This window comes from Poeciliopsis prolifica, unplaced genomic scaffold, assembly GCF_027474105.1.
Source record: "Poeciliopsis prolifica strain line A6 unplaced genomic scaffold, Auburn_PproV2 SCAFFOLD002, whole genome shotgun sequence".
Classification (NCBI taxonomy): Eukaryota; Metazoa; Chordata; class Actinopteri; order Cyprinodontiformes; family Poeciliidae; genus Poeciliopsis; species Poeciliopsis prolifica.
This window is the reverse complement of record NW_026562377.1, coordinates 2,868,427-2,893,009: the sequence shown is the minus strand read 5'-3', so window position 1 is coordinate 2,893,009 and position 24,583 is coordinate 2,868,427. Positions and strand designations below refer to the sequence as shown.

The following is a 24,583-nucleotide window of genomic DNA, read 5'->3' as shown; positions in this document are numbered from 1 at the left end:
CATAAAAAGATAAATTGCACCTCAGAAATATCTTAAAATGTTGAAATAAACAATATTTTTTATGAATTTTAACAGGAAGAAAAGAGTAATAATGGTTTAAGGTGCTATTGCATACAAGATATATTACTTTTACTAGTTAATGTAAATAAAATATAGAGCAAAAAGAGAATTTAACTGGGGGAAAATAAAATTGCTGGCGTGTAATAATTATAGCTGCGGTGTCCACCACATAAGTACCCATTATATCTTGCTACCAGCAGAGGGCGCGGTTGACAACACTGGTGGCGGAGACTTTTAACTGACGCTCACCTGAACCGGAAGTTCTTGTATCCCGATTCTGAGCGTTAAGAAGCAGCAGCAGATCGCTTTGCTGCGTTTCTATCACGATGTCCGCGAAGCTAAACGCTTTGAATAGCGATTCATACATCGAAGTCAGTCAGTACAGAGACCAGCACTTTAAGGTGAGACCAGAAACTTTTTAACGGTGACGTGGAAGTTAATTTAGCTTAAACTGTCAAGTTAGCGAGGTGTGACGCTAACGGCTAAGGCTTTTGAATGGACGCGCTAGTTGCTATGATGTTATTTAACTCCCGAGATACACATATATGCTGTTTATATTGCTGCACATGCAAGCTAAAAATACTGGCTTATACTTGTTTAAATGTGTGATGATATGAGAAAATGTGTTTAAAGTGGTTAAATTTTGTCTGTCTTCATCTACTTTTGTTAACAAATGGAAGGAAAATTTGTTTTAAATTGTAATTTCAAGCCATGATTTGATAATGAAACTCTATCATTTACATTTTCTCATTTTGTGCTTTTATTCAGTTATAAAGAGTTTAAAAATTTAACTCAGTTAAAAAAATTAATTTGTTTTTAGCCATATTTTTTCTGTTCAAGATACTTTTTTTAAAACACAAAAAGTACAAACATTGAAATTTCTCCTCAGAGAAACACAAATTACATAGATACAATCAAAACCTTCAGAAATTTCTTGCATTAAAAACTTTTCTTTTCAATGGATTTTTGGAAGAAAACATTATTTTACTGTAGATTTAGGATATCCTTGTTTAATTTCTTCCATTTTAATGTATAACAGATTCATTTTAGATGGGATTTGAAATGTTTTCTCTGTTTCTCCTGCTTTAGGGGAATCGTTATGAACAGGAGAAGTTGCTGAAGCAGAGCAATACTTTATATGTGGGGAATCTTTCCTTCTACACCACTGAGGAGCAGGTACAAACCTCAGTTATAATCTGACTTTAAAGTCTCATTAATCAAAACATTTCAGGTTTATTTATTTTCGATTTGTGTTGTGACAACAGGTGCATGAGCTGTTTTCTAAATGTGGTGATGTGAAGCGCATCATCATAGGTCTGGATAAAGTCAAGAAGACGGCTTGTGGATTCTGCTTTGTAGAGTATCCTTTCAGACAGAGAAAAATTACGTTTCCACACCCAAAATGTGTTTGCCTGACTGCTTTAACAAATTTAAATTCAGTGTGTGTGACACACACCTTAGCTGCTGTTGCGTCAGATATTACACGCGGGGAGATGCTGAGAACGCCATGCGCTTCGTTAACGGCACACGGCTAGACGATCGCATCATCAGGACGGACTGGGACGCCGGCTTCAAGGAGGGCAGGCAGTACGGCCGCGGGAAATCTGGAGGACAAGTAAGAAGAAGAACTTAAATGTTCATTAGAAGTTAAAGTTTACTGATCTTTAAGAATGTGTTCCTGCATTACTTTAAGCATTATATCACTTACAAATGGTCTCAAAGCATGAGACCATTTTCACAATAACTTCTGGGACAATTTATCATCCAGTAAAAGCTGTTGTAGTAAAAATATAGTGATATATCATTTCTGAGTCGTCGTTGTGTTTGGGTTCTTCAGGTGAGAGATGAGTACAGGCAGGACTACGACCCGGCCAGAGGCGGCTACGGTAAGCTCGCTCAGCAGCATCGGAGCACAGAGAGACCGAACTCCTTTTAGACGGAGTCGCTCCGATCCCGTCCCGGACGGATTCATTTCCCAGCAACATCTGGAAAGACGCTAAGAAAGGAGGAGAAGAAGAAGACGATGAACTTCAGAGGTGGAACTTGGAATTAAAGATGTCAAGGAAACTTACTTTGGCTAAAACACATCTTTCAGACTGAGTGTTTTTTTCTTTTTAAATTATTTTTTTCTTATTAAAGTTGAAAAGTCCAATAGAAAAATGATAGTTATCAGATTAACTCTCCCTGTCTAGAAAGCCTCGTTTCCTCTGAGTTTCTTTACCTAATTGAAAATGTGACAAACTGTTTACCATTTATTTTAATAAAAATGTTTTTTAAATAAATTTCCAAGGTTTCTTTCCTTCACATATATGAATAAATGAACTTGCATTGAGGTTTGGTAATAGTAAAGAAAAATCTGGTTGCTGTTTTAATCAGACTTAACAGTTTGAAACATTTTACAGAAGAATTACTGGATTTCCTTTAAACTTTTATTTATTTTTGTAGCAAATTTACATAAAATTTACAAATTAAACTACACTTAAGATGTAACATTAATGAAAGCAAAAATATATAATTTTGTTCCCTGGTGGTCAGTAATTAACTTTTTTTTCAACAAAATGTTTTGATTTTTTTTTTCTTGCAGCGTGACCTGTTAACCTTTTGTTCGTGGTAAAAATGCAACGCTCTCCATTTTGTCCGGAAAGTAACAAAATCACTGTAGAAGCACCGAAAATGTTACAAGTGCAGTTTGAAGCAGCCATCTGCATTAATCAGCTGCATTAATTTATATGTCAAATACCATGAAAAATCAATTTAGACCAAATTTGAGTTTATTAATTTTTCAATAAACATTTAAAGACAGTATCCAGTGATTTAGGGTTTCTGAAAGTACAGAGTTATTTTTTTTAAGTTGTAATTCACTATTTGTGTTTTTAGGCTTCATTAAGGCCACATGTTTTCTGTTTTTTCCTGTTTTGGTTTTAACATTCTTAAGTGGTTTAACACAGCTATCAATTTTCTGCTTGTTTTTCTTTTTTTTTATTAAATTGATTTGTTAAGACACATTAATCAATACTACTGCAATTTATGGCAGTAAATTTGCACAATAGCTAAAATGAATCCTTTTTCCTAAGACAAGTCAGCACAAAAAAACAAATATTTAAATATAAAATTCACAAAACAGATAAAAATACACACAGCACAAAAAAATAAAAATAAAATGACAGGATTTAAAAAACAGAATAAGCTGTTTAAATGAAAACATTATTATTGTACTAATACAAAGGAACGCTAGGTGGCAGTGTAGGCAAACACCATAATTCCCATTGGAGCCTGTTGTTGGCATTTTAACCCTGAATAGCTAAAACAAAAAAAAAATCAAGAAGTCAAATTAAGCAATTTATCCAAATTCAAATAAAAAGCATCATTAATGACCTCTACACACTTTACCTTAATTTAACCTTGTGAATTAAATTCAAATGCAGAAAAATACTTTTAAAAGCCCTGTTTTGAAAACGTGAGGATTTTAAGACGGACGTTGGATCTGTTTGTCTCTAATCTCCTTCACTCCACTGCAGCTGCATCGTCTGAATTAAACCTGCTTTTATGATAAAGGAGAATCTCCAGCCCATCTATATCGGCTGCATTCGTCCAGCAGCCGATATAGATGGGCTGGGGAGGATTTTCCATTTTTTATGCTTCAGCTGAAGAAGATGAAGCTCTCTGAGCCGGAAAACCGACTCCAGTCCATGTTTGGTTTTATTAGCCTGGTTGAAAAAGTTCAGATGAGGTGAAGATGGAACTGAAGAGACAAAGTCAGAAATGATGGTGACATTATGCAAAAATGGAGAGAAAAATACCCATAATCCCATTCTTTACAGACGCAACGAAGCAATGACGGGGAAAAAAATCATCTATCAACACAATGATCCAATTAAATCAGGAAATACTGATTTAGAAGTTAAAGAACAGAAATTATTGTTTGGTTTTATTAATTCATCATATTTTCTTCTCATCTAATTTAGTTTAAAAATTTTCCATCTATAATATTTTTAAGGACAATTTTGCTTGCAGAGACATTGTAATCTGTTTTATTTATGGCTTTGATTGTGTGTTATTTCAATTTCATCTGCTTTTTTATATTATAAAATTGTCTCAAGACCATAATATAATCGACTGCAATGATTATTTCAGCAATTTATCGTCCAGTAAAATTTATTGTGACAGGTTTAGTTTCCACTGTATTTTGAGATTTAGTCATTTGTCATGTACACCACCGAATAAATCTTACACATTTTAAAATGATCTGAAACAGTAAAGAGAACTAGACATTTTTTTCTTTAAAGTAAGAAATTTTGGCATCACAAAATGTGCAGGAGCCCTGAAAAAACAAACAAAAAATCAAATTTTTCTGTACAGGCCAGGAAGAAAGCATCACACGCTTTGTATTTTATTTAGTTTTGTTTCAGTCTGCGGGTTTTTCAAACTCCTTTTCCTGATGTGGATCTCATTAATTCAGAATAAGTCACCGTTTTATGACTAATTTGGATTTTCAGTAGAATAAAATGCTGTGGTTTTACCTGAATTTTGGTGCCATAAAGGAGAAATTGATGTCCTTGGATGCTGTAACTTGGTGTAGATGTCACTGTTATTCCTGGACTTGCACCACTGAGTGCAAAAAGAATCACAGAAAAGGATTTGACAGACAGGTAGCTGCTGAACCCACAAATCTTTTCTCTTTCCACCAGTTTTAATGTTTCATCATCTGCTGTGTTATTCAATTTGTCATCCAGTTTTCTGACAGGTGAAACAAATAAACCTGGAGCTTCAGCAGCAGGAGTTCAGGTTTTAGCATAAACCAAATATGACTATGGCTTTACAATAAATTCTAATTTTTCTTTTCTTTTCATCTTTGTTTTGTTTTGAAGTGTTAATTTTTTGAAAACTTTAGATTTTATTTGGCTGGTATGGCCATACATAATCTACAGTTCACATCGATTTAAGAAAAAATTACATGATCTTCCCATGATGGAGATTTGACAAAAGTTATATTCTTATGTTTTCCAAAATCAATATGCAGAATAGTTTATTTTCAAGCCTTTTCCAATTTCTGGGAGAAATATTTAAATGCCCTTTTTGCTTTAATTGCTGACATATGACTGTGTGAATGATTAACTCATAGTTTGTGTCAAAGAAGAGAAAGATAAACAAGCATCCTCAGTTCATATTAATTAAACACCTATCATTAAATATTTGTAAAACTGTATTGCTCAAGACTTTAGGACTTCAAAATGATTTTTATAAGTCTAAATGTTTTAAAATATCTTCCTCTTTTAGCCGTTTTCTACACGGTTTTGTACCTCCTAAAAAATACACGTGGAGATGTGGGAAGGCAATTAAAAGTCTAAAATGTAAACCTTAAAGCCATCGTCACCAAAACAAGTCCTGGCATCTGAAGCTTCCTCTCTCATTTCTGGAGCAGATTTGATCCGACCAAGCTGCCAGTAAATGGCTGCACCTCAGCAGGCTGAGGTTAATATTTATTGTACTCTGCCCAGAAAGTGGCTCATGATGACCTGCTGCTGACAAATGAGCAGGATCCTGCAAAGCCAATGTCATCCGCGGGGTTTGACACTGTCACAGTCCTTCTGCCAGACGGGAATGTGTCCCACCTTAAATAGCCTGACATTGCAACTGTATTTGTCACCTGGTGTGGGTGTGCTTGTGTATTTACAAGAAGGGTTCGGCCTTTTCCTGGCTGCAGTCTAAAAAGTGTGCCACTAAAAGTCGGGTCTTAAATGGTGATGTTTGTGCAGGGTTGTCAAAATTTTAAATTAAAAAAATTTATCGTGGTTTATTTTTATTCTTTTATAGCATGAAAGTAATGGTAAGACATCATAAATATTTTATTTATATTTCAGTTTTACAACAAAGTAATAGAGCCATACAAAAAAAGAAAAAAGAAACAATTACGAGAATAAAGTCATCAAATTACAAGAATAGTCATAATATTCTGAGAGTAAACTCATATCAACTTATCCTTGTACATTTATTAGTTAATGGGATTTTAGTCAGTTCTGCCTTGTTTGAGCTCCTTTCAGAGTGAGCAGTTTCAGGGCGCCTTGTCACTTTAAACCCAAATAAATGGCTGCTGGCCACGTCCACCAAACTTTACTGTAAAAACTAAATAACGTAACACAGACGGTAACATAAATAACTGCTGCTAACACGCAATTACACAACCATACATCTCTGAAAAGCAGAACTGGGGCCTCCTACACAACCAACAGGAATGCAATAAGTAACTTCTGGATCGCAACTTTTTTTTCCAGCAGTCATTGTAGAGTGCATACAGTGGTTTAAACAACTGAGCAAATGACTTGGGTAACACTTGATTTGAAGAGGTGTGTATAAAACTGACATGAAACTGACATCCATGTTCATGGATGTTTGACTCTCAGGAAATTTAAAATGAAGATTCAGTAAATGGGTCTTTCAAACCAAAGTTGCATTAAAACTTGCACTGAGTCTATTAAAAGTGTCATTAAAAGTGTCATTACTCACCAAATGACTACAGTTATAAACGTTCATGAAAACTCCCTCTGATGTTACGTCACGTTCATGACAGTGTCATGTCGGCCTTATGCACACCGTTTCCAATAAAGGATTATTTTCCAGATGCCAAAAAAACTTGTACTTATTGCCAAAAGCCAGCTGGGCTGTTTTGCATTGTCTGTTTTGAAGCAAAACTTTTACTCATGCAGAGATGTAGGTCTAATATCAATGTCAGAGGAGATTGTGAGATGATGTTTTATAATAAATAATGAATTGAATGCACTGACCCATTTCTAATGCCGCAGTCCTGTGTGGATCATATCGTCCTCAGTGGAGCCGTTATGCGTATTGATCGAAACAGGCCAGTAGGCTGAATTTAATGTACCGAAGAACCAGTTAATTAAAATACTTCATGACAACTTGAGTCGGCGCGACTCGTCTGCACTCATAAAGGTTATAGGGAATGTTTTCTTTGGCGCAGAGATGATGCTTTTGGACTTTATGGGCATGGTGGCCTTTTCTGCTTTCCAATCCACTCTGTATAACCGCGTATTCAGGATGAACAGAAACAGACCATAAAAAGCACATTGAGAAAATAATTTGACACTGTAAATCTTTACTGTTCCTCTTGGATCAATAAAATATTTCTGAGAGAACAGATTTAATAATTTATTGATTATGGCCAGTGTTTTGTATGTGTTGCATGTTCATTTCAGAAAATCCTGCCTTCCAACACCTTCAGTTTTAACGTTTCAGTTAATTTTGTGTGCAATTTAGTGAAATGCTCAAGTTTCGGCTCAGACGTTGCATGTTTGTGATTGTTGTAGTCTGAAAGTTTCAGAGGCGTGTCTCTCCAAAACAACAGCTTGCAGCAAATTATAACAATAAATATAATAAAACATTTAAGAGGCAACAGTATTTTTCAAAGAAGACGAATAACTGGAATGGAGAAAGAAACTGCTTGCAGCTCTGCACTGTTTGAATATTTCAGGAGGGTTTCAGTTCGGTACTGACAAAGCTTTTTTATTCTGTGTTTTATCTTCTGTCTGACCTTACTTGTTTTTCTATATGTTCTTGAAGTTAAAGAAGTCCCAAAAGATAAGTAACATCGTTTGTTTTCACAAGACAGAATGTGTGAGGATGAGAAGCCACTCTGGGTTTTACAATAAACCTTCATGAGTCGGAGTATTTTCCTAATGTCCAGTGTCACCTTAACCTTCAATTATTGGATTTCATTTTTAAGATAAGAGCAAAAATTACCACTGCATGATACGGCAACCCAGACAGGAGGAGGTTGGTTTAGAAAATAAAACGAATATATAAATGAACAAAAGCCGCGATGGCTATTCTGGGTTGCATTCAGGAGTTGATTAAATTTACTACAACATTTGTTTTCTAGCCATAGAAACAGCTTTAGCCTTCCTGGAAATATATTGGTAATAGATTTAGAACAGAACCAAATTATTTTTAGGTTGCAGCCAATAGTTTTATTGGGAATATGTTTCTGATTGGTTGCCAATCAAATTCATCAATCTGCTTTGCGCCTCAAAGTAGACATGGAAAGATTTGTGGCAAGAAAAAGACACTGTCGCAAAAAACCATAGAAGCTGTGGAAATGAAGTAAAATTTGATGAGATCAATATTAAATATGACATATTTTCTAATAATAAAAAGGGGATTGTGATAAAAACTTGTACAGACGGTGAAATCAGACGGTGTGAGGCAGAATTTATGCTAAATGAATCCACTAATTATTGATTAATAAATAAAAGATATTCTAAAAGTAGATAATTCTTTCATATTAGTGAAAAACTGGCAAATTATTTCACTTTGGGAAAATATCTTGTGAGTAAAATGATCTAATCAGAAGTGAGTAGAGAACCCAAAAACATATTTTTACTCAAGTAAAAATAGCCGTCCAAGAAATTATTCAAGAGCAACGAAAGTATTTGGTATAAAGTTTACTCAAGTAAACTTACCAATCAATTTATCAATCATTTGATTTTTCTTTTTTTAATTTCCATCATCAGGCGGACCAAAATATGAGGTTAGGTGTAAATGTAGGACAGAAATTACTTTATTGTCATGTAAGTAACAAAAAATAAAATCAGGCAAAAAAAAATTTTCAAAATCAGTTTCTTTAAATGAAAAACTTATACAACCTTAAGAGAAACTGCAGGTGTGAATTTCTGGTTAAAAACATGTTTTTCATTCAGTGGGAAGAAAATACAGAAACTAAGAGAAGAGATACTTTATTCTTAAGTTACTCAAGTAAAAGTAAAAAGTACAGTGTAGTAAAAATACTTCTGTTATTTTTTTCTTCAAAAAACTTCCTCAAAGAAATGTAATTGAGTAAATAATATCCAACTCTATCTGTAATTAAGTAATTATTTCCCTATAACGAGCTCCTGTCTTGCTGAAAAGTTATTTAGAAGTTAGTTTAGTTGCACTAAGATATTTTAACTGGAAACTAGACAAAAATACTTGGTAAAAGTTTATGGCTTCAGTGCTCAGATTCTCCAAACCCACTTAAAAATGTGTGGCTAGTGTTAAAAAAATATGTCCCCAGTCTTTCCATACAATAAGGCGAAGCAACAAATCAAATAATTATAATAGGAATATTGCTGACAGTATCTGATGTGGGGGAATTATTTTAATGCTATCTTCGCAGTACAGTAGCAGCTGATATGCAGAAGCTTTCATGAGGACATATTCTCTTTTTCAGGGGAAGTTATTCCCTCACACACACCAACACACCTACTGTTGCCCCCAGGCAAGTCCAATTGTGATGACAGGCACGGCCACCATTATAAGCTCCAGTATGAAATTTAATAATCTCATATCAGCTGAACTCAAGCATAAAGGACAGTGAAGGGGAAATAACCTCTTTTTCTATCAATATTCAGAATGGGATTCAGCAGACAGAGAACTGTAGAAAATGTGAATTGAATGTCCTTTTTTTTTTTTACTCAATATGGATATGTGCAATGTTGGTATAAAATCTGAAGCCTGACCCTTCATTTATTCCTCCATTCTTTTTCTACACCCACTTGTCCTTGCAGGGTCATATGAGTGTGTATGTGGGTGTGTGTTTGGTTGTTTGCCCTGCAATGAACTGTGGACTTGGACCAAAGGTGAACTGGAAAAGACGATGGATATCTGCATCCAAAAAATGTATAGCTGCGTTTCCATTACAAACGTGTGTAAAGCTTTGTCAATATTCCACTAATTTCAAAGAAAAATACATGATTTTGAAATTCTAGTGTTTCCATAAATTAGAAAACAATAACAATTAAAATCACACATTAATAAGTTTGTTCAGACAATAAGTCATTAAAAAACATGCCTGCTTCCACTTCCTGTCGTCTTCATATTTTCCGCCAGTAGTAACTTCCTGTTGCTGATCATATACAATTCGAGCCTAGCAAATACCCCACCTTATCTTAGCGCCAAAATGTTTTATTGAAAAACGAGAAATATTATGCTTCTCAAAATAAATGTAACAAGCAAATGTCATTCTTCTTTTGTAGAATATGTAATTAGATCCTAGTGATTTTGATACGTAATTTGTCCTTAATTGATTTTCTACAGAGTTTTTTATTGCTCATTTCACTTTGGACACCGATAGCTGAAAAAAAATACTGTGATTATAAATTTTTAGGAGTTTTAAAACAGTAACTTTTGAAAACTTTGGTGTTTGCTCATTTTATAACTAACAGATTTTTAACCCTTAGCTTTCAGACTGTCATCATTCCGGTTAGAAACACTTCCAAGGTGAACTGGTAAACTGTCGCATCGTAACGTGTCAAGGTTGCAGAAGTAAAAGACAAAAAACAAATGAGTGACAAAGACAAAAATTCAATCAATAAGCTCTTTGTCCTGTTGGGAGGCGACAATACTGGATTAAAGGCTCACAATCAAAAGATAAACAGAAGCATTGTTTTGATAAGAAAATTGTTTTCCTTTTGTTCATGTGTTTGCATTGCCTTTACATCGGGGAGCATGGTCATGCAAATCTGTTTACATATTAACGGCCAAAGAAATTTCCATATGAAAGGGGAGCAGATGACTGTATGAGTGAGTAAATAACTGTGAGGGACTCTGATGAGACTTTATTGTTATGTCAGCCTACTGTGACTAACAGCAGGTGAGAAACTAATAAATACAAAAAGCATTTTGTCCCAGAAACAGCTTCCTAATTCTGCTCTGATTTATTTTAAAAGAACAAGTTGACGTAACATTTATTTGAACATAAACATAAACACTGAAGCCTGGTGAATTAGTTCTGGCAATTACAAATCTGCACATTTACTGCTAATCCTGATATTTGGATAAAAAGAGGACAGAGAAATTTATTAGTGGGCAGATTAATAAAATGTGTTACTTTTTTATAAAGTGAATGCAAACGAAGTAGTTTAAGCAAAGGAGACCCCAAAGCTTTAAATGGTTGCATCGATACGATATAAAAATATATGCATGAAGAAATTTTCTCTTTGCAACTAAATCATTTCAGGCGCCATGATGGAAGTCGGAAGGGATGGGAGCGTTGAACAGAGCGACTGAAAATGTTTTCCAAAGTTGTTTTTGCCAGTTTTTTGTTAAGATAAACATGTATATATACAGAATAATTTCACATAAAGCATGGGCACCTTAACAGAGGTGTAAAGCAATAAGTTCACTTGAAGTAATTATTAACAGCGAACTTTAACTACACAGCCCTAAAGTTCTTGCAATCATGTCCTAAATAATGATTCTGCATCATGACTCCCAGTCCAATCCAGATGAGAAGTTTCTGGTCACCGCATTGAATCATTTGAACAAACTTCATTCAGATCTGCGAGGAAAGTTTAAAAAAGCTTCCTGACCCGGTGGAAAGTTTGCTTTTCACACTTCTGAACAACCTCCACTTCTTCTCCACCCATCTTAAAAGGGGAAGCCTGACACATCTCCATACCTGTTAGAAGCTGCTGGATCATCAGAAGTGAGAATGCCGTGCTTTGCAAATCTTTTGAGGTGTGTGACCTGAAAGAGATCACATTCCCCATCAACCCATTTCCTGCAGAATCAGACTGTGAAAAGGTCCTTTTGGTGACAGATGATGCAGCCTTCCAGCTGGAGTTGAGTGAACTTTGAGAAAATGACAGATGAAATAAAATTTGAGAGAGGAAACCGCATAAAGTCAATGTGAAACAGGCTCAACTCAACCTAATGATGTTTAAGTCCACTCTGGTTGGTAAATACTATTTTCTACACTTAAAAAAGTGGAATCTAAACATCTGTCGTCACTGACATATTTAAAAGAGCGAGAGCATCAAGTAGTCACAAGGATGTGCAACTTGTAGGCTTCGGGAGAATTATAAAATTTACCAAAGAAAAAAAACCTGACAGCCTGAGGAGGCAACGTGTTGGAACCCAAATGTTTGACTTTTTGTTGCCTTCATTTCTTAACCTTTACACTAATTAACGTTCAGCCCTTTGATAAATTTAAAGGGATCTACAAAAGAAGCAGCTTATTTGCATTTAAAGTGACAAGACGCCTTAAAACAGTTCATTCTGCATGGAGCTCACCAAACTAAATATTATTATCGGAGAGCGATTTTGTGCAAAAAAAAAAAAGAAAAAAGAGTACCTTAACTGTTGAACTCACTGTTCAAGGGTCTTAATAAGTCACCTTTAAATGTGTGTTTGCTGCTGTAACTCCCACACGCTGCTGTCCACAGGCTTCTTCTACCTGGTGTGTTTCACTGCAGGGATTTCTCTTACATAGCACTTCAGAGTCATTATTCGTTCACCGAACCACAAATGAACAGGTGCCTCCTCTCATTTTTTGCTGCCAGCCATCATCCCTTAGCCTACATGCTTTGCTAAAGATGATGACACGGCGGCTTCATCGTTGCTGGCAGTGCGCTGTATCAGCGGGGAAACAAACCAGCCGGCACACGGCTCATTCTGGCTTCGCAACCAGGTCTTGTTAGTGTTCATTTGAGGGCTACATACTGCAGGGAAATAGAGCCATGTGGAGTAGATTCATGCCAAAATAAGCCGCTTTGCACCTGTATAGCCATGCATATGCAAATGATATGTAAATCGTTGTAGTTTGCTCACATTATGCTTATTTCATAGACGGAATGAGACTGATCGCGTCCCCAGTGCATTTAATTTAAACTCCTCCACATCACACCAAAAACTGGCTATTTTAAAGAGATTAGTTGGAATTTATTAGAGAGGATCCATCTTCAGCATGAGGAAAACTAGAGATAAAAAGTAGGACTCATAAAATCCAGTGATCCTCCCCCATTATGTCAGATTACACCTTCAAATGTCAATGTTCTTCATCTGAGATTATATGTGACAGAACCTGACAGAAGGTAGCATATGTATTTAAAAAAATGGTGCATGGATTTAAATGATGCTTTACAAATGAAATACAAAGCAACCAAACAGTCACATTTCAATCACAATATTTACTAAGAAATCTGTTTCCTAAAATGCTGCATCAGTTTTACGCCAAATTTTGGGATTGAGCTCAGAAATGTTCTATTTAGAAATTTCTAAGTTTCAAAAGTTGCATTTTTTACTCCCGAAACTCAGAAATTTTCTTTTTTTTCTAAAACTTTTATTAGATTAATGTCATGAAATGCGGTTAGAGGCAGACGCAGAGGATCCAGGTAGGAGATGATGATCTCATAATAAACAATAACAAAATCCAGGCAGCACAGAATTAGCAGAAAGCTAATGCTCACAACTGGCAGCAACTGGTACAAATGAATAACTGAGGCCAGATTTGACAAAACAGATGAGACAAGGACCTCAGGTGGGTTTAAATACACAGGGAGACAATCAGGAGAAACAAAGAACATGTGTTACCATTCAACACAGAGCTCAGAAACTAAAATACACAGAAAAACTCAAATCACCACAATTAATCTCAACATTTTTGAGTTTTTCTACAAAACTTTCACCTTTTCAAGCTCAAAAATGTTGTTTTTTTTCCAATATCAATCTCAAAATTTCTGAAATTTTTGCTCCTCTTACCCCATTTATGTGTAATTACCCTAATACACAGCTGTAGTTGTCAGGCCAAAGTAATTAAATTCAACTTAATTTCCCCCCCAAAATAAAAAACTAGAATAGATACTTAGTTACAGCCAGTTTGTGATTTACCGCTCATTTTGGTGATATTTCTAATTTGAACATTTTTTAAGGATTTCAAACATAGAATTGAGGTGAAAGAAAAATAGTAGAATAAAGAGATGTTGATAAGGATGTTGACGAGTAGACTTATAAAACTGTGAAGGTTTTAAAAACAGACAAAAGTCAGAGATGTTGTGTCAGAGTGGATGAACTCGGTCAGCGAAAGAATTTCAACTAGAACAAAAATCTTGCCATGAAGTTCTGCTGTTTTACTGCGGTTGCTTTTCTCATCCAAATGAGAACGTATTTTGGTTTTAATGAGATGTATGTCGTTATAAAAGATATAAAACTCTGGATTTTTATGTCTCACTATAACAAGAAAGTTTCTCATTTTAATGATTTGCTGCTCCTCAGTTTATTCCCTAGAGTTTAAATGCGGTTAATATGGGCTGCTGAAGAAATGTGTGAAAGATTTGCTTTGGTTTTGGGTGGATTTGTGGGTTTTTGGCGGTTTCAAACTATTTTGATAACCTTGTAAGTGTTTCCTGACTATTTCTAAAAGTAAATCTGAGCTTTTTTGTTTTTTTTTGTCATTTATGAATCGTTAGCCTGATGGGATTTGAACACTGAACTTCAAAAGTCAGACTGTTTTATTTACAAGACTAAGAGCTTTATTTTGTTTGTTTTGTTTTCAGACAAAGACGCCAGATGAGAGAAACAAAATCCCAGTCTGCAGATTTACTTCTGCAGCTGAGTACTGAACCTTGTAAGATTACATAAAATGTCTTCCAAAAGAACTGAGGTGCATCTTTTGAGGATTTATCTTTGCACTGCAGTGAAGTTATTAAGCTCTTTATAAGGGACATTTTTGTGTTACAATACCTTAAATTTGCATAGTAGCTGCAGAAAACAGGATGATTTCTAATGTGTTTTCTGCATTTTTAAACCAAAACAACAAAAATGTGCACACATACACACTGCAATAACATAAAGTCTTACTAAGAATCTTTAGTCAAGTTTCTAGTGCAATTATCTCATTATACTTAAAATAAGACAAAGCTAACTTACAAGTAACTTTTCAGGGAACTTATTTCAAGTTAAAAATTCCCTAATATTAGTGTAAAAATCCTAAGTGAAATCATCTGCTAGTGAATTGGTACCTTTTATTGACTTATTGACACAAAACAAGTTTTGGATTAAAAACTCAATGCCTTTGTGTTACATTAAGCCAGGGTTTGATCCAGGTCTGCATGAGCAAAAACATTAGTAAAGTTGCTTTTTAGAGTGAATAAACACAAAGAGATGCTGATAAACATCCTAAGTGGCACTTCATACGGTGCTGGCACAAAAAAAAAACGGATTATGAGGTAAGTCACACATTCATTAGCCAAAGGTCTGAATAAATATTCAGTTTAAAAGCGGTGACAGTTCCAGAGAAGGGTTTTTGTTTTTGTTTGTGTAGATTAAATACAGTCTTCACTACTTAAAATTAAGATTTTTCTTTAATTGCTCTAACTAAATATTTTAAAGGAAACTGTGCAAAAAGTGACTGAAGATTTCACCACTTTGTTTTCTTTGTAGCATTCATTTTCTGAACTTAGAAATGAACATAATGGCTGCTGAGAACCCATAAAATATATACTCTAAAATAATCTTATGGGGATGACAGGTAATCTGCATTTTATGATGTATTTTTGAAACCCCACTGGCACATTTATGGTAAATTTACAAAGTTGAGGTTTGAACATGCTGATTACTTTTCCACATATATGGCAAAACTAAATATTTTAGGATTTTCATTTCAGTCTGACTGAATTTTCTTTTCTTTGTGACTTTAGAAGTAATGTACAAGTAAAAAAGAAAATCAAGATTAAAGTATTTCAGTATGTTTTTTTTCCTTTGTGGACCACAAAAAAGATTGATTTTTTTACAGTCTTTCTGACCATGAACAAACATTTTTCATGCATTTCATTTAACAACCAAAAAAATCAAAATAGTACAGAAAAGAATAAAAACTTCAAACAAATTCTTAAACTCCTAAAATAAAATATGATCGCAAAACTAAATAAATAAATAAATAATGAGTTACTGTAAGCTTTTTCACTCACTATTTGGTTACATAGCAAAAACCTGTTGAGTAACTAGCGCAGCAGCAGTTTAATGTCTGGTTGACATCGTAGGATTTTCAAATTATCCGCCCATATTTAGAAACCTGAGCGACGACACACATATAACAATAAAAAAAAAAAAAAACACCACAAATCTTAGAACAGTTTCTCTCACCAAGAATTATTAGACTCCAGACAGGAAATCCCTCAAAACCCCGCGATACTATACGTGAATTTATAGTAAACAAACATGGCCGCCGACTCGGAAGCAATGGCGACAGTTTGTGGAGTTTTTTTTACGAGGAGTAAAAGAGAAGTCGTTGGGAAAAGGAGAAGAGAGAACGGAATATGACGTGGAGGTGTTTTTTTTGTGTTTTAGTCGTTAACCATTTGTTATAATGTGTTTTAATTGTTCTCTATTTTGTCAGGTGTTACATTTGTGCTGTTTTACGTTGTTACAAGATATTTGGAGGCATTTGGCTAGTGTAGCGTCGATCCATGGCGGAATAAATAAACTGATCTTTAGAGCCATTCCGATTATCGATAACCGGGGAAAGGGAATAAAATACCAAAACTTCCACGTAATCATATATTTTAGTACGACTGATGATCAGAGGAGGGCAGACTAGCTAAAAAGTAAGAGTGGAACTCCTTCAAAGTAGTTTATACAAGTAAAAGTGAAACGTAGCTGTCCAAGAAATTACTCAAGTAAAAAAAGTATTTACTGATCTGATCACAATATCAATTATGTAATATTTAAAAACTACATAATCAAGCAGAAGATGAATTGAAATGTAGGTATTTTCAGGACAAGGATTTTATAAGTAACAAAAGCTAAGAAAATAAAGCAAAAGGAAAAAAAATCTTTCCAAATCATTTGGAAATTGATTTGGTGTGTTTCTGTGTCTGGGGAATCTTTGGTTAAAACATGTTTGTTTTTCATGCAGTGGGTAGAAAGGTTTGAAATTTTGCTCAAAAATAGCAATGCATGGTGATAAAACTACTCAAGTAAAAGTAAAAATTACAAAAATGCTCCTAAATGTAGATTGAAAAAAGTTGCTAAAGTCTATGTAATTGAGTAAATGTAACTGTATGGTTGATCATTTGATCAGTTACTGAGTACTTGACTTGCCATTTTATGAAACTTGAGTTTTGTCTTGGATGGCTTTAGGTTTCCTTGAATAAAAATATGTTGAAGTAGTTCTACTGTGGTACTTTGCCCTCCTCTGTATAACAGACACACAGTTGCCTAAAGAGTTAAAGGCAGCGCAGCCTGCTGCTCTCTGCTGAACTCAGGACTTTCTCTGACTGGAAATCTTAAATCCGCCAGCATCTCGGAAGCAGAGGTTGTGCTTTTGGCTCGGACCTGCCAAAGCCTCATAAAATCCCCCCTGCCTCTCCCTGCGTGCTCTAATTGACACAAGGTAGTGGGTGTGAGAGCATCCGTCCCTCTCCCCGGCTGCTGGCCAGCCTCTACACCCTGCTGCAGGCTCTGCTGCAGCGCGGCCGGCGCACCGGAGCGGAGCCGGAGAGGAGCAGCTGCGGACGGATCCACTGCCTTCTGACAAGCGGAGTTACGCTCTTCAGCATCCTGGCGCTTCAACATGTCTCCGAGGAGTCAAATACTCGCAGGGATTATCGCGTTTGTCGCCTCAGCGCTGCTTGGCTCAGGCGGGACAGATGGAGAAGGTGAGCGGCTCGTGCGCTTCCGGTGCTGCTCGCTGTTCACGCAACTTTTTGGGTCATTTTTTAGGCAGTTGGGAGGTAATTTATGTGGTACCAAAGTTCAGGTGGACGATATAAATCACTTAATACAATAGAGCATTGAATACATTCAATTACCAAGGATGCTAAAATAAACAATATAAATAAATAAGACCAATGGTCTCAAACATATATATATATATATATATATATATATATATATATATATATATATATATATATGGATGTTCCTCTTTTTATAAAGAATTTCACATCTTGCAAATTTTGGCAGAAACGGATGCATCGTGAATTTTAATTGCAGAACAACTAATTTTGTGTGCAGCCTTAAGAGGTGATCTTCAGTCAGTGACCTGATTCTGAAAGTTTTAATGCAAAAATAAAAGCAGTTTCCCTTTGAAACATTTCATGTTTTCTTCGAAAGCAAGTGAGAGAGAAAGAAAAAGAGAGTCTGTCAGAGGCGATGAGTAAAGATTTAACAGGGGGATTCTTCTGCTGCTTTTGCTCCAATTTTATACTCAAGTAAGCTTCCAGAAAATATCTTGAGTTGATTTTTGAGGACAGGGATTATTTGAAAGGAAATCACTTTGTTTTCTCCATGGATCTTAACTCTGTTGAGTCTCTACATTCCTGTGATCTGTTTTGTTCTAACATGGGAGGTTTTGTACTCCTAGTTTCAAGACTTGCACAATTGGGATTGCTTGGTGAAATCTAAAGATTACTGTATCAAAATACTTTCAGAAGTGTTCAATCAGCTGGAGATGGGTCTGAAATCGATTGTGGAAATCGATAGATGATCAGGGAGGAGGATGGGGAAGAGAAGCATCAATAGGCTCTGTTATTTCTTAGCTTTATTGATTGTTTGAAAGAGATAACAGCTTTTAAAGCAGGGCTGAAATTGATCCACAGTGTTATCAAACGGGTAAATTGTGTTCCCTAAGTTATAATTCCCTCTGCAACTCAAACATGAAGACCATAACAAGCAATTGCAAACAATAACTGGTGTTTTTCACAGACTGTATTTACGTTTGCAGTCAGTTACAGCTTTTATTTATCTGGCTTTTGATTAAGGGTTAGGGTAGGAAATCAAATTATAGACAAAGCTAAAAACAAAGGGTGGAAAGTTTCTTCAGTTTCGAACTGAAAAAATTTCTTTTGGTCCCATTTTGTAAATTTGACTACAAATTACAATGTTGGCACCTTTACTTTAAAATGGCATGGTAAATTACTTTGTTACTTTGAATTAATTAGTAAATCTGTATCACACAAAAGTAGAGCAAGTACATTCAATATGTCATGAAAAGTAGACGGAACTAAACTATTTCATTAAGTTATCAACTTAACAAAAGCATGTAAAATTTAATTGTGTAGTAGAAGTGAACCAGACATTAATGTCCATAACACTGTAAATTTTAAGACTGTTTAATTGAAAGAGATAAATACCTGATAACTCGACTTTGGTCAAGATGGATTGAAATGTTGACTTTAATTCAATAAATTATAACGTAGTTACGCTTTTAAAAAACATTTTAATAATTAGCTCAGTTATTTTGAAGTATGTGGCAGTGGCGATTGGCTGGCAAGGTATCCCACAATGCATTGTGCCACCAGCCACAGCAACTGATTAAACCTTGTCTTGGTATTTTATTCTATGTTGCATGACTTTGTGATTTGTGTTTATGATGTAAAGCACTTTGAAATGCCTTGCAGCTGAAATCTGCTATACAAATAAAATTTGATTGATTGATTGATTGATTAATTTGTCACAGAAATCTGTTTTAAGCCATGAAATGGTCAAAGCTTCATCTATTTTCTCAGTCAAGAAAATTGCGAGAAACCCTCCCAGAAAGTTTGAGATTAATCTCAGAAATGTTCTCAAAAAACGTGAAAATGTTTGGAGAAGTTTGAAGTTGTACCTTTTGAAACTCTGAAATTTCTAAGTTTTTCTCTAAATTTCTGGGATTAATCTTAAAATTTGAGGGTTTTTTTCCTTGAAAATTTTAAACCTTTTGATCTCATAAATGTTTGAGTTTTTTTCTCGACATTGTCTGTGATTAATCAAAAAATTTCAGAGATTTTTGGCAGAAATTTACTCCTCTTTATAACCCAAAACAATAATCTATTTTGTACAAATGTGCAACTAAAAACATCTTATTACAAAGGAAATTAAAGTATTTGTGATGTCCACTTCAAAAAGTCTAAGTGTAAAAACTTGCCAAGGTTTTTCTGAGTAAATGTCACTCCAGATTTTTTCAGTGTAGTTTCTCTCCATCTGTGTAATGCCTTTTAATCACATCCGCACAAACGCTTTTCTTCTTTGAGCTGCTCAATCATGTGGATTTGTAAATGTGAACTTGAACAAGCCTGCTAGGTAAATAATCCAGACTGCGTCTGTCTTGGGTCTTGAAGGAGACGGCGCTGCGTCGTCAGACGCTGCACTGCCAGACCTTCTCTTCTTCAGACTCAAGTGCATCACTGACATTTACAGGCTTATGAACTAATTCTATTTTTCATGCAGCTCTCCCATCAGACATAACTGCAACAGATGGCAATTATTTCCTCTATAAAACACCTGACATCATCTCCCTTCCTGTTTACACCAGCAAGAATCACTGGCCACTCTCGCCCAGATCTACTCTCTCAAATTCACCAAACATTTGCCCTTGACCACAAAGGTGAGGGCTGAAATGACTAATCGTGATTAATTGATTATTGAAATAGTCATTAACTAATTCATTGATCAATTAATCATTAACTGGATACAGACTGAAAAAGGTTATTCTTTAAGTTTTGTTGGCCATTCTAGACTCTCTCAGATCAAGCAATATTGATCCTTTCCCACAGAAGTGTTTATGGCTGAAAAAATTAATCCAATTAGTCATGATTAATCGAGTATTGAAATAATGATTGACTAATTTAGTAATCAACTGCTAACTGGAGGACACAGACTCAGAAAGGGCCATCGAGCCCAGATCTACTCTCTCAAATTCAGCAATATTTTCTCTTTCCCACAGAAATGTTTTGGCTCAAATGATTAATCACAATTAATCCAATTCACGAAATAATTGCACTGATTGAACAAATGAAAGTTGTGGGTTTTTTACATCTTTGACCAAACTGTTGGTATCAGAAGTGCATCCCTAACAGCAGTGGCACATCTATTCAATGTTATCTTGGTAGAGCATTTTAAACCCACTTATTTACTGTTTTATGGCTTTAAAACATGACAATCTTTTTTTTTCTAATTTTATTAAACTTTTCCCAGAGTCAGTTTCACCACCAGCTGACTGGACCCACTTGATATGAAAAGTTTTGTCGGACGGACATTTAACTAACAGACCTTTGTATTTTTTCTTACTGATTTGTGTCAGTATTATTGCAACCATGAAATACAATGAGGTGGTCATGATTTTCGTCATTCTTACACCTCAATTCCCTTTTTTGTTGTTTGGTTTTGTTTTTCTGCTACCATCCCAACCTGCTTTCATGGCACAGCTAGATGTATATTTTGCTTAGTCTAAAATAATATATTATTCCGCCTCCAGGTTGATTATTGCTCTGCAGATGCAGCAGGGTTACCTGGGTAATGCTCATGTGGATAAGAATGTGGGCTGGCTTTTTGATTATTTAAGAATTTGCGACTGCATGGATAACTTTAAGCAGTTGTGTTTTTCCAGCCTGACAGAAAATAGGTGGATAAAAAAACATGCTGGGAGAGAAGTTGGTTTCAATTTGGGGCTATCTCCCCGCTTCATAACGACTCTGACTCTGTAGGACTTCTAATAGACTGCTAGTTTGCATAGAGAGACCATAAACCTGTGAATAAATTCTATTTAATTTGAATGGGAGAGACATTTTGCCTGAACCTTTTCTGTCCCTCATGCTCCATCATAGCATGAACGACTTTTGGAGAGCAAATCAGAGGTCAATGCATCCTTGCATGGTATAAATCAAGTTCACTTAATGTCATGTGTTCAGCAGAAGTTGAGTCATAAAAGGTTCCAATTAAATCAAGGTCACATAAAGATGGAAGTGGCTTGTGGTGCCATTCACGAGTCTGGATTTATTAATTCAGGGACAAATAATTTAGCGATAAAAGTGACAGATCGCTGCCATCTGCCTCTGTGATCCGGGGGTATTTTGTGTTTGCAAAAGGCCGGCTCCGGTGTGGAAGTTCGCCTCCTTAAAAACCAACCCGTTCATCAAACGGTTCTGTCTTTAGATCAGATAAGTAGCTGTGAGTCCCAGAATCACCACAATCTTCTAAAGTAACAGCAACACTTTCCGAAACTGCAACATAGCAGAAATAAGCCAGTTGTAGTGAATCAATTTATCGCATGATGCATTAAAAAAGCACATTACTCTCCATTTATATTTTTGATGCCACTTTTGTTTGCAGAAACTTTATAGTCATAAAAACAGAGAAAAGAGAAAAACAAAAAAATGATGCTAATTTTTGAGCTTGTTTTAATGTAACTTTTTGTGTAAAGTAATATATTTAGTTAAACTGTACAAGAACAAACAAAAAAAATATAAAGACATGTTTTAACCTCCAAATTAGTCACACAAAAACCATCTATCAGGTTGAACATTAGTTTTTTTTAATGTTTTCCTATGTTTGGTTCTTAAAGGGTTGAACAGAAACTGTTCATTGATTTCTATCGAACCTGATGGATGGATGAATTCAAAATGTGTTGGTCTTCAATTCTCTATATAATACCAGGCGCCAACATGATAGCCCAATCAAACCTGTCTGATTTAAATATAATGTTTTATCTTAGTTCAGCTTATTATCAATTTGGTTTAAAATATGGCTGCTGGCAGCAGTTATGCGTTTTGCTCCCAGTCCTCTCCAGTGTAAAAGGAGGAATGTGATTGTCATATCGCTAATATTTAATCTATTATTGATTCAAAGCTTGTTGTACAAAACAAACAAACAGAAAGGTCAGAGGTCACTGTATGTCACCTGGAGTTAATTGAAGAAGGAATAAAATATGAGCAGAAAAGCAGAGGACTTTGACTCGGTGCATTTATTGCTGCTGTCTTTAAGTAATGCAGTGACATCATCAACTCCTTTCTTCATTTCACCCATCAGTGGATTTTCTTTGTGTGTGAGAGACATGTGACTCATTCGCCAAACTCACCTCATCTCACCTTCACTTGGCTGCAGCTCCAGGAGGAACAGTAACGCGAGTTTCATCAGTAAAGTTCAGTTCCTCTGCTCTAGTTTTCTTTGCTTTAATGTGTTTTTGAACAAAATAAACAATTAGCTATTAGCGCTCCACAGCTCTGCTCAGTAATATGTTCTCAAAACTTGGTAAATACTGTTGAAACCTTTTTTAGTTAATTAGTTAATGAAGGATTACATACAGTTCAGGTTATTCCGATTCATACATCAACTTTTCCTCCGTTTTGACCTTTGTTCCAATAATTTGGTGAAATTTGACCGACTACTTGTTGAAAATGTGTTTTACTTTGTGCAGCAAGAAATCGTTATTCATCCACCGACAATCATTGGCAAAAAAAGCAAAGATAGCATTTCATGTTGTAGCCTTGAATTTTTCTTTTCTCAGAGTTTTGACTTAATGCCAGTTACTGAAATCAACAGTCAGAATTCTGAGGAAAAAAGTTGGAAATCCGAGAAGAACAAATCTAATATTTGTGGAAAAAACATCAGAATTCTGAGATTAAAGTCAAAATTCCAAAATTAAAGTTAGTATTCTTAGGGAAAAAGTTGCAATTCAGAGTTTTATTCTGAAAAATAATTACAATTCTGATATTAAAGTCAGATTTTGGAGGAAAAAAAGTCAATTTAAAGTCAGAATCCAGTTTGTCAAGATTCTGAGAAAAAATAAATTCTGTAAAGTCAAAATTATGAAATTATAGTCAAAATTGTGAAATTAGCATCAAAATTCTGAGGGGAAAAAAAGTCAGAATTCTGAGATCAAAGTCAGATTTTTCTGTTTCCCGTAGCCCTGCAAGTTTAATGAAACAATTTTTTTAATGCTAAATACTGATTTGTGTCTCTTCTGCCTTTTCTGGCGTGTGATTGGTCAGCAGCGGTTTGTGACAGCCCTCTGGTGTCCAATCTGCCGCCGTGGTCCTTCAGGAGCTCCTCTCAGCTGTCGCCCAGCCACGGACCGGGCTTCGCCAAAGTCAACAGAAGAGAAGGTGAGCGGTTTCTGAAACAGCTTGCATGTTGAAAACCAGCTGCAACGCTCTGCCAGACACGAGTTGGGAAAAGTTATTCGTCTCTACACACTTTCGGCACTGATGTCATTCTGGAGAGGGCAGCCATACTAGCATTAAACAAAACATTCTGCATTCAAACGGTTTATTAGGATAAATATCACAAGCTGTAGCTTTAATGAATTAAATGGTCGGACTTTCAGTGCCTTTCGAAAGTTTCTTCACCCCTTTAACTTTTCACTTCTCAGTGTGTTTAATTGAAATCTAAATTAAACGAATACATGAAAAATACAAAAATTAGAAATATGAATTCATCTCAGTATAGAAAACAGTTCTAGATCAGGTATCAATGACAATGTTCCCCATCCATAAGGCCGTATCTATGCAGCATAACTTTATGCTTCATGTTCTGAGCGATGTCACACTTTATTATTTATTTTACATTATATTTATAATTCCTAACTGCAGTTTCTGGTTTATTTCAGTTTATTTTTACATATTTGGCCAATCAACCGTGCTGTTTTTGTCACTTTCAGATGTTTATTATAATTTTTTTTAATGCATTTATTTATGTGTTTTAAATAAGAAAACATTCTGCACCAGTGTGTGTTGGATCGGTATCGGCCGATACTAATATTGGTATCGTAAGTGAAGAAAGTAGATCAGTGAATTTCTAGTTAAAACAAAAATCTTGCTTGTTATAATTAAAACAATTCTTGTTTTACATCTAATTACCATCAGAAACCTTATTATTTTACCAATTTATGATTATTTTTTGTCATAGTAATGGCAGTTAAATGCTTTCGTACAAAACAAATATGCATTCAACACTTTTTTTCTGTGAAAAATGCAGAAAACTTTTTCTTCAGCTTCAC

At 35.2% G+C, this 24,583-nt stretch overlaps 2 protein-coding genes across 2 annotated transcripts in view; both read left to right on the top strand.

Moving 5' to 3' along the window:
• The first annotated feature begins 296 nt into the window (after nt 1–296).
• On the top strand, nt 297–2,147 carry ncbp2 (nuclear cap binding protein subunit 2). The gene is made up of 5 exons (XM_055050997.1): nt 297–461; nt 1,150–1,236; nt 1,326–1,420; nt 1,537–1,675; nt 1,898–2,147. Exons 1-5 carry the CDS (start codon nt 387–389, stop codon nt 1,994–1,996), a joined length of 495 nt encoding a protein of 164 aa, XP_054906972.1. The 5' UTR covers nt 297–386; the 3' UTR covers nt 1,997–2,147.
• Nucleotides 2,148–17,119: 14,972 nt separating this feature from the next.
• Nucleotides 17,120–24,583, top strand: part of LOC129374690 (contactin-associated protein-like 4) — a 78,752-nt gene continuing 71,288 nt past the window's right edge. The window contains exons 1-2 of the mRNA XM_055053232.1: nt 17,120–17,486; nt 23,580–23,690. Of these exons, the coding sequence (XP_054909207.1) occupies nt 17,402–17,486; nt 23,580–23,690 (196 nt within the window). The 5' untranslated portion in view covers nt 17,120–17,401. The remainder of the gene's footprint in view (nt 17,487–23,579; nt 23,691–24,583) is intronic.